We start from the raw sequence: 10,350 nt of genomic DNA on the forward strand, positions 1-10,350 counted from the left end.
CAGCCAATCATGAGCAGACACGCCAAGCTGTGGGCAGATACGCCGCACTGTGGTGTATATAAGCAGTGAGGATTTGGGGCTCGACCCTTTTTCCCTATGGATGGAGACAATAAAACATTGCTGCAGAAGGAACCTAGTGTGTCCGCGTGTCTTCTTGCTGGCGAGACGACCGTGCGGGCTACACTAGAACACCTTCCGTGAACCAAACTCAAGTCTTTTCTCCTCTTCTGTGCTCTAGACACAATTTATACCTCAGTGACCTATAAAAGTATGTATGTATGAATGTGTATTTCTGTGGAGGTAGGAGCACAGTTTCCAGAAATCAGTTCTATTCTACTTTGTTGAAGCAGGGTCTCTTGTTTTTGCCATACTGCTTACTAGCAGCTAGTTGGCTGACTGAAGATGTACATTGCTGGATCTGGCTGACTGAAGATGCACATTGCTGGATCTGGCTGACTGAAGATGCACACTCCTGGAAATGGCATTTTTCTAGTGTGAGTTCTCTAAATGTGTAGATCATTGGGCTTTCCTGGCTTGTGCTCCCCTCTTCTCAGGCCTCATTACTTTAAAAAATATTTTACTATTATTTTTGTGTATGTATGTGTCTGTGCACATGTTCACAGAAGATCAGAAGGGCTTCTGATCCTCTGGAGCTAGAAGTTCAGGAGGTTGTGGGGCCCCTCATGTCAATGCTGGGAACATAACTCAGGTCCTCTGAAGAACAGCAAGTGCTCTTAACTGCTGAGCCATCTCTCCAGCACCCCTCCCCCCATGCTTTTAAAATTATTTTTGCATCTCTTCTTCTAATTATAAACTCCTTGAAACATGGAGTTCAACTTATCTACATTACACACCAAGTTTGAGACTAACACAGGTATTTGAGCAAACTCAAATATTTATAAAATAAACTCATAGTTGGTAAGTTCAAAAAAGTGGCTTATTTGGAAGAAATTCAGTTTATGACTTCATGGCTGAATCTTCTATGTCTCAGAGCATTAAGATTCATGCTTGTGTGTTGTTTCTCTCATAGTATGTGAGCTCTGAGAGGGAAGGAGCCTTGTCTTATCTCTATGCCTCCAATAACAGATGCAGTATTTGGTATGTTCTATTTAATACATTTTTAAAATTGAGGGACATTTAAATAAATGAATGATAATGTTAACAGGAAATACTTGTTTATAAACTAAAATAATAAGAGGACTACTCCACTAAGTTCATTTTATTTTCTCTAGACATTTTTGTACAGCTTGGTAGTTTAGTCACAAAAGCTCCTGCCCCACAAAATACCAATACAAGGTAGGACCAATCATAGTGATCCTCTGAGTGTCTACGGAAGGAAAATGTTTTTGTTTTTAAGACAAGTCTCACTATAATGCCCTGGTTGGTCTTAAACTCAGATCTTCCTGCTTCTGCCTCCAGAATGCTGGGATTAAAGATGTATATCACCACACCCAGAAGACAAAAGATTTTTAATACTATATAAGGCTCTGTATATGCACTTTCCTAATGCTCTCTTGTTGCAGATAGCTATGGGGTTATTTGTAATTTGATTCTAATCCCATTCTCTGAGAACAAGGAATGAGTCAGCACTCAGGTGATTTCCTGTAAATCTTCTTCCCACCTTAATTTGTAAAAGAAAGGCTAGAGCTAGTGATTGGGCAGAAAAAGGGAAGTTGGAGCTGAAAATTGGGGAGAGAAGGAGGAGGAGTGGGAGGGAGAGACAGGACAATGGAGGAGGGGGTGAAAGGAAAGCAGAGCAGAAGCACATGGCCTAGAGAAACCACAAATTCTAGGTGGTCTCATAGATGGGGAAGATGGTAGTGTAGTGGTAGATCTGCTCAATCTAGGTGCACAGCTTGTATTCATATTAATTGAGTTGTGTTTTCATTGCTGGGCATACTTGGGTTGGAGAATTACCGCAACACTCTCTAGTTGAAAATATACCCCATTTATTTAAAAAAAAATGCCAATTTTTTTTTCTTTTTAGCTCAGTAATGATTAAGGATTTGTACTGTTCTGGACCCTATGGGTAAAGGTTAGAAATCTAGCTCTGGCACTAAACAACATAGTATATTCTTATCTCCAAACAAGTAGAGTTACTGTTGTTGCAAGTATTTTTTCCTTGACAACATTGGTTGAGTATTTTTTTTTTTTTTTACTTTTTTATACAGTCTCAATATACTATATAGCCCTGGCTGTCTTGAAACTCACTATAGGCCAGACTGGCCTCAGCCAAACTCAAGAGACTTGTCTGCCTCTACCTCTCCAGTGCTATGATTAAAGTCATATGCCTGCTTTTTATTGTTTAATCAGTGAATGACAGGGGTATTTCTGGGATGTTTATTTCAAGTAAACTGCGTATGTACTTATTAACCACTATTTCAGTATCTATTTTGACATGGGCATAAAAATTATTACATTGAAAACTATAATAGCAGTTTGTTCTCCTAATGACTTATTCATGTTAATAATATTTACATAACCTACCATTTAGCTACTATATTTCATTGTCAACTTCATTCAGGTCATATGAAGCTGGATATGATGGCACATGTATGCAATACTAGCATTTAGGAGGCTGAGTTAGGAGAACTGCTGCAAATTCTCAAAAAGAAAAAAGAAAAAGAAAAGAAAGAAAAAGAAAAAAGAAAAGAAAGAAAGAAAGAAAAGATAAAAGAAAAGCATAAGGTATATTTATTATCATGGTTGGTAGAGGTCTTGCCTACCATGCACAAAAACCTTGGATTTGATCCCCAGAATTATAAAAACCATGTGTCAATGTATCCCTGTAATCCCAAAAATTTGGAAATAAGTGGCAAGAGATGCAAGAATTTGTCAGGACCAGCTTTGGCTATTTAGAGAGTTCAAGGCAAATCTGGGCTATGTGAGACTATATCTAAAGGGGGAAAACATTGTCAAAACATTCTGGGTTAATGACCTTCAAATTCAAATTATATATTGGCTAATTTCTTCTTTTTGATACAACTATTCAAAGTTAACATTAATTTCTTAAATCCTACTATGCTGTATTAAAACTTTTTGTAAAGGCTAAATTAGTAAACATATGAGGTTTCTAAGCCCACACACAGACCCAGAAACAATGAAGCCAGCTGTAAGGAACTGAAAACCTCTGAGATGAAGAGCCAAAATGAATCTTGCCTCTTTAAGTTGAGTGTAAAAGCACTCCCAATTCTTGGGCTACAGTAAATGAGAACATGGACCAGACTTGATTGAGATATGGCAAGATCTAAATAGAAGAAGCATATGCCTTAGAAAACAAGGATCATGTGAGTTTCAATAATGGCTCAGATCTTATGAATATTTTCCTTCTTAAATGGAGTTCTTCTGTTTGAAGCTTGTCTATATGATTTAGGAAATTTAAAATGCATAGAGGACATTTTAATGTTAGAGATAAGCTGGCAACCCTACAGACCGACATAACTGCAGATTTTCTTTTAGCATGTTTTTAGAGCCAGGCTCTTGCCAAGCAGCCCTGGAACAGCTATGAAAGCCACTACATAGATCATGCAGACCTCCAACTTGCAGCAATCCTACCATTGTCTACCTCCTCAGTGCTGGGATTACAGGCAAGCACTGCCAAACCTAGTCAATAATTGCACAATTTTATTGCTCGAAGAGATGTTAGTGTATAATTCATCCACAGATAACACATTAACTTACAAATAAATATGCTCAATTAACTTACAAAACCTGGAGGGATAGCAGGCCTTCGAATGAATCTTTATGTAATTCAGTCAGGTGATTTTCACTGAGAATTCTGGAAAATTAAAAGGATACCTGGATCAAAAATCATCAAACAGACGGAGAACATTGGTGGTGAAATAGGATGAAGAGATAAACGCTGTCATGTGCTATTGCCTAGAGTGTAAGTTGGCACTTTAAGGTATTCAAGACATTTATTACAGCCAGACATGTAACAGAAAAACCAGATAGTCTTTAAACATTAGCAGGATAATATTAAATTCTCACTGATGTGTACACATTATGAAATATTACACAGAACCGGAAATGAATAGTATAAACCTCTACACATGTGAAAGAGAACTTTAAATATCATGAAGTGAAAACAAGAAGTTACCAAATGTCATCATTTATGTAAAAATGATAAGGAAAGCATAGACACTCTTATTTTCTATATGCAAATATATCTGGATGGATATATATCAATTTAGTGTAGTCTTACCTCAGAGCTGAGGAATTATGACACAAGAAAGGTTTCAATATCCCTCTTATTTAATTACTAACCACTAAAAATGACATCATAGACGATTTCTGTACTGCAAAACAAATCTGCCTCTTCTTTCAATGAAAATGCACAGCATTTAAATTAAAATTTTTGCCTGCACTAGTGAGGTTCCAATTCATGGTCTCCCACACTAGACAAGGGTACTAACACTGAACCACACCCCAGTCCTCATACAACTTACCAGAAACATGCAATCAATACCAATTTCTTTGTTTATTTAGTGGGATTAGAACTCCCTATCTCCACCCTAAACCTTCTATGTAGAGCTATCTATTCTACAGAAATTTACTGGGATGCACAGAGAAAATGTCTTTCCCCAGACATATTGACCTCAAAATCTGGAAAAAAAGGCTTTTGTGCAATATTTTGTATAATATTTGGAGAGAATACATCTATGCACACACACACACACACACACACACACACACTACTCACAGTTTCTCAGCCCAACGGTATACCTTCCATACATTTTTGTCAATGTAAGAAATATCGTTTCCTTGGAAATTTCTGTGAAGAAACAGTTGATATACTTGAATAAATAGGAAAAGAATAAACAGAATCAGTAAAAATCATATCACCATCATGGAAATGCTCAATGCAGAATGAGGGACAACATCAACTTTATAATTCCTGAATCTATCAATTTCCAAGGGAGCATAGTTAAGAACTCAGGGCTATTGGTGCAAGCAGTGAGAGATTTCCTCAAAAGGTGAACTTCCAATATGATCCACCTTTTGATTAGAAATTATAGTTAATTACTAAGTATTTTTCTCAAAATTACTTGTGTTTAAATGAATTCCTTCTGTAAATCCATAAAAATATATGTGATTTAAAATTTAATACAGTGGTTAATAATTCATCAGGAAAATAGGCAAATTTTTATCACTATTAGCTAATAAGAAATCATATTAGTAAAACTTTATAATACTTACTAACAAGGTCTATGGAGTGAAGGGTATAAATTATCTTATAAACATGGTACGTTTACTAATACTAATCATATTAGTAAAACTTTGCTTAAGGGCTGTCTGTTGAAGCCTGTGTAGGTTTTAGAAAGATGAGAAAATTAGAATTAGTGAAAGTAATGTACTGGTGTGGAAATAGTTCTCAGACATGCCACGTAGGGACAAGGCACAAACTCATCGTGAAAGGAGTTTTAGCTCATCTGTGAAAAACACAAATGAAATTGCATTTTGCACCCCAAGTGGGATTTATGTTATGGATGGTAGGGCACAGAAGAAGAGTGACAAGGTCTATGGAGTGAAGGGTATAAATTATCTTATAAACATGGTATGTTTTGTCAGAGGCCCAAGTTTGATGTTAAGAGTTTGCCTCACTCACTCTTCTACTTTACTGAAGCAGGGTCTCTCGATCAAGCCTAGACTCTCGCCAATATAGTAGACCTGTCAGCTAGATTGTTCTGGTGAATAGGATCTAGCTTTCAAGCTGTAAATACAGGTAGACTGTCACACTGACCCGTCATTTACATGGTATTCTGAGGATCTGAACTCTAGTCCCCACACTTGCAATTTGGACGTGTTAACAACTGAGTAATCTGCCCAGGTGTCTCAAACCTCCCCCAACCCCTTTCCACTCTACCACTGAGCTGTATTCCTAAATCTTTGATCATTCTGAGATAGTATCTCACAATAAGTCTAGACTGGCCTTGAGCTTGTGGTTCTCATTTTTCCCAAGTGCTAAGATTATAGGTACATGCCACCACAAAAGGCTTCTATGACATTTCAAAAATGAGAATATATACATGAGTGTCACATGCTTACTAGAAGCTATTAAATTTAGTTATGTTCAGTTTCTTTGTTCTGTGACTCACTTGGAGCACTTATCTTTCATGTGTTCTTACTTCAGTGAAGACTTTCTTGCTCAGTTTAAACTTTTTTTTTATGTTAGGGAAGAAAAAAAATGTTTTCATGTGATAGTGGACATCTCTCAATCTAAGCTAATTTTATTCACCAATAAAGAAAATGTCTACAACTGAACTCAGCACCCCTTGCTCCCGTCATTCCTGACTGCTGAGTCCATCTGTTAAATTGTCTTTCTCATCTTCATCAAGGACAGAAACTGTGGACTCATTTTTTTTTTTTATTTTGAAATGAGCTCTCACCTATAAGCCCTGTCAGGTGTGGAACACTCTGTATAGCAGACTGACCTTGAACTCACAGAGATCTACCACCTCTGCCTCCTGAGTGCTGAGACTAAAGGCAGCATCAGTCCTCAGCTCTTTAGTCAGTCACTAAAATCCTATCTTCTCCTACTCTGTGGGGATTCAGGATTTTCTTCCCACTACCAAATGGCAACAGTGGCTCAGTTCTCCCTCACTTTATTCCTAAATTTTGCTAGATCTTTCTATGTGGTCATCAAGAATTAAGCTTCTCCCCTGGATCACTCAACACATGGGTGCTAAAATAATCTTATATCTGAGTGTTATGACACATGCCTATATATGTTATTTAAGAGGCTGAGGCAGGATGATCATGAACTCAGGGCCAACCTATACTACATAGAAAGGTTCTGCCATCCTGAAAAACATTTAAAATAGTTTTTCAGTAGTTCTTAGAAATTTACTATGGTTCTCCATATCATACTGTAACTTTCAAACCACTAGAGTTGATATTCAAAGAATTTCATAATATGTCTCATTCCTTTCTCTGCTGATAAATGATTCTGCTAAATCCTTATTCTGGTAGCTATGCCTTTGCCTATGCTTGTAATCCCTATTTGTAGTTTATTTAAAAACACTCTGAGACAAAGATAAAGTTTTAACATAACATTCCCCCTTTCCCTGTCTAGTATTTCATGTTCCAGAGAAAAACTCCATGAATATATGGCTTCCATACATCTTAGCCCTGAGTAGTGCATACAATGAATGTGAAATATAGAAAGCTAAGAACATGAATGTTCTCTGGACAAAACTGAGAAATTTCAAAGTATCAACAGCTAGCACTCATGTATGCTAAAAACTAAGATAAATAGTCCATGTGTTCAACTAAGACTCACATCAGTCCTATGAAAAAGTAGCTATCTGACTTCCCATTTTACAGGTAAGGAAGTTCATTCACAGCTAAACATTCTTCCTAGAGTTGAGGAGCTACCACATGAAAGACCTGGGGTCCAACCACAGGAGTCCAGCTCTGCAATCTACTCTAATCAGTCTGTTACATCTTCACTAATGAAATAAATTATAAAGAGGGTGTAGTGAGACAGAAGAACAGAAGTTAAGCAATGAATACGGAAAAAGAAAGCTATCATAAATAAAAGTTTGAAAAGGGGGCACTGAATTAAGAAGGAAAGTAAAGACAATAAAAAGCTGACAAGCCAAGGTAATAGCAAAAAGTCAATCTATGGGAGCGGGGGTGACAAGGAAGGTCTGGGAAGGCTTTGAGGGAAAGGTCACCATGTCAGGCAGAATGTAAAACAGAAATAAGAAAAGGTGAGACTTACAAGATAGCAAAAGTATCATTGTAGGTGTTGGGCCTTGGCACAGGCACTTGGTGGAGTCTCCATTTTGGGCTGGGATGAACACACAACAGTGTCTCATTTTCACACAGGCAAAACTCACATATATTGGTGTAATTGTAGGCATTTTTTTCTATAGTTAAATCATTTTCTGTATTAGAATTTTCAGAATATGGAGTTATTGTGGATTCCATTTTCAAAACTTGAACTGTGACTTCAGTTGGGCTTGGATGTTTCTCGACCTGATCTGGTGGTAGACCTGTTGTGCCATGGCACATCGGAGCACGAGCTGTAGTCGCTGGGGCTTTAGAATGTGTAATCTCTGGAGAAGCAGCTAGAGTTGTTGAGACTCCAAAATGTGTAGCCTCTGGATAAGGGGCTGTGGTTGTTGGGACTTCAGAATGTGCAGCTTCTGGAAAAGAGGCTGTAATTGGGACTTCAGGATATGCAGTTTCTATAGCTGATAAATTTGAATGTTGAATTTCAACATAAACTGAAGTTATTGGATAATGCTCTACAGATTGGGCTACATTGTCCATTGATATCTCTGAAGGCTGAGCTGGAGTCTCTTTCATTTGGGAAGAATGTTTAACCATTGTATTAGGTTGTTGAGTTACAGAAAAATTTGAGTGCAAATGTGAACTAGGGACTTGAAGATGCATTAAAGAAGGAACTGTAGTCTCATTGAAAGTAGTAGAATGATAAACCTTAGTAGTGGAGCCAGAGGATTCAAAGAGTCCCAGGTCTAAAGGTTGATATGAAACACTGGGTGTTAGATATTTAGCATTACCCTCAATTACAGATGAAACCACTACCTCTGTATATTCTAGAGTATGAACTACAATCCCTTGAGGTGACTCAGTAGTATGAGATGGGGCCTCCTGCACAGGTTTAGATTCCGTAGTTTTGAGAAAAAACAGATCTAGAGGTTCAGCTACCATTTCCATTGAAGGTTGTGAATTGTTGAAGGAAATCTCTTCTGGTTCATGTTCTTTATATTCTTTTAGATTTGGAGGTTGCTGAGCCTGTCCAGGAGGAGAAGATAAGGTGATTTCCTGATCCAAAGGCTGTAATGAAACACTGGGTGGAGTTGGAGAATCATCTTGACCCCCAAATGGGACTGGAAGCAAGCCCACTTGATATTCTACAGTTTGATCTACAACCTCTTTAGGTGATTTTGTAATCTGAGTTGGGATCCCCTGCACAGGTTTAGATTTTGTAGTTTTGTAAAAAAACAGATCTGGTGGTTCAACTACCATTCCCATGGGAGGCTCTGCATAATGAAGAAAAATCTTTTCTGGTGTATAGTTTCTAGTCTCCTTTGGATTTCGAGGGTAGTGAGTCCAAGTAGGAGGTTGAGAAGATATGGTAAGTTCCTGATCCAAAGGCTGTGATGACATATTGTGTGCTGTTGTGGACTCAGCTTGATCCTCAACTGGGACTGGAGGCAACCTCTTCTTATATTCAAGAGTTTGATCTACAACCTCTATAGGTGATTTCGTAATCTGAGTTGGGTTCTCCATGGCAGGTTTAGATTTCGTAGTTTTGCAAAAAAACACATCTAGTGGCTCAACTACCATTACCTTGGAAGGTTCTTTATAATGAACAAAAACCATTCCTGGTGTACAGTTTCTAGTCTCCTTTGGATTGGGAGAGTAGTGACTCCAAGCAGGAGGTTGAGAAGATATGTTGACATCATGATACAAAGGCTTTAGTGAAATGTCAGGTGGTGATGAAGACTCAACTTTATCCTCAACTGGAGCCAATAGAACCCCTTCATTATATACTAGTATGTGAGATCCAACTTCTTTAGGTGATTTTGTAATCTGAGTTGGGGTCTCTTGTGCAGGTGTGGATTTTGTAGATTTATAAAAAAACAGATCCATTGGGTCAACTAACATTCCCTTCAGAGGATCTGCAAAATGAAGGAAAATCTTTCCTACTGTATAGTTTCTGGTCTCCTTTGGATTCAGAGGATGATGACTCCAATGAAAAGGTTGAGAAGATATAAGGATTTCCTGATTCAAAGGCTTTAAAGACACATTCAATGGTGATAGAGACACAGCTTCATAATCACCTAGAGCTGCAGGCACAGTCTCCATATATTGGGAATTTAGGGCTACAATGACTATAGGGGATTTTGTAATCTGAGTTATATTCTCCTGCAAGGGTTTAGGTTTTGTAGGACTGTAATAAAAAGGATCGGGTCCTTCAACTACCAGACCCTTGGGAGCTTGACCATAATGAAGGTAAATCTCCCCTAATCTATGGGCTCTCATATCATTTGTACCTGGATGGTTGCGGGTCCAAGCAGGAGTTTGAGAAGATAAAGTAAGTTCCTGATATAAAGGTAGTAATGAGGGCCTAGGTGATCTTGGCCACTCAGCCTGGCCCTCCAGTGGAGCCACCAGTACCCTGTTTTTATATTCCACACTGGGATGTGCAGCCATTCTACGAAAGATTTGAATGGGACTTTGGTTCTCCTGCGCAGGTTTAGATTTGCTGGGTTTATAAAAAAACAGATCCGGTCGTTCCATTACAGGTCCCTTGGGGCCTTGTGCATAATTAAGGAAAATCTCTCCAGGTTTAGGGGTTCTCATATCGTTTGT

At 38.1% G+C, this 10,350-nt stretch overlaps 1 protein-coding gene across 1 annotated transcript in view; it reads right to left on the minus strand.

Annotated features, from left to right (window-relative positions):
- LOC116078748 (leucine-rich repeat-containing protein 37A3-like) overlaps positions 1 to 10,350 on the minus strand; it is a gene marked incomplete at its 5' end in the record, with an annotated part of 78,807 nt that overhangs the window by 57,150 nt on the left and 11,307 nt on the right. The window contains 3 exons of the mRNA XM_031354077.1: positions 3,707 to 3,778; positions 4,703 to 4,774; positions 7,727 to 9,117. Coding sequence (XP_031209937.1) covers positions 3,707 to 3,778; positions 4,703 to 4,774; positions 7,727 to 9,117 — 1,535 coding nt within the window. The remainder of the gene's footprint in view (positions 1 to 3,706; positions 3,779 to 4,702; positions 4,775 to 7,726; positions 9,118 to 10,350) is intronic.

This window comes from Mastomys coucha, unplaced genomic scaffold (assembly GCF_008632895.1).
Source record: "Mastomys coucha isolate ucsf_1 unplaced genomic scaffold, UCSF_Mcou_1 pScaffold5, whole genome shotgun sequence".
NCBI lineage: Eukaryota > Metazoa > Chordata > Mammalia > Rodentia > Muridae > Mastomys > Mastomys coucha.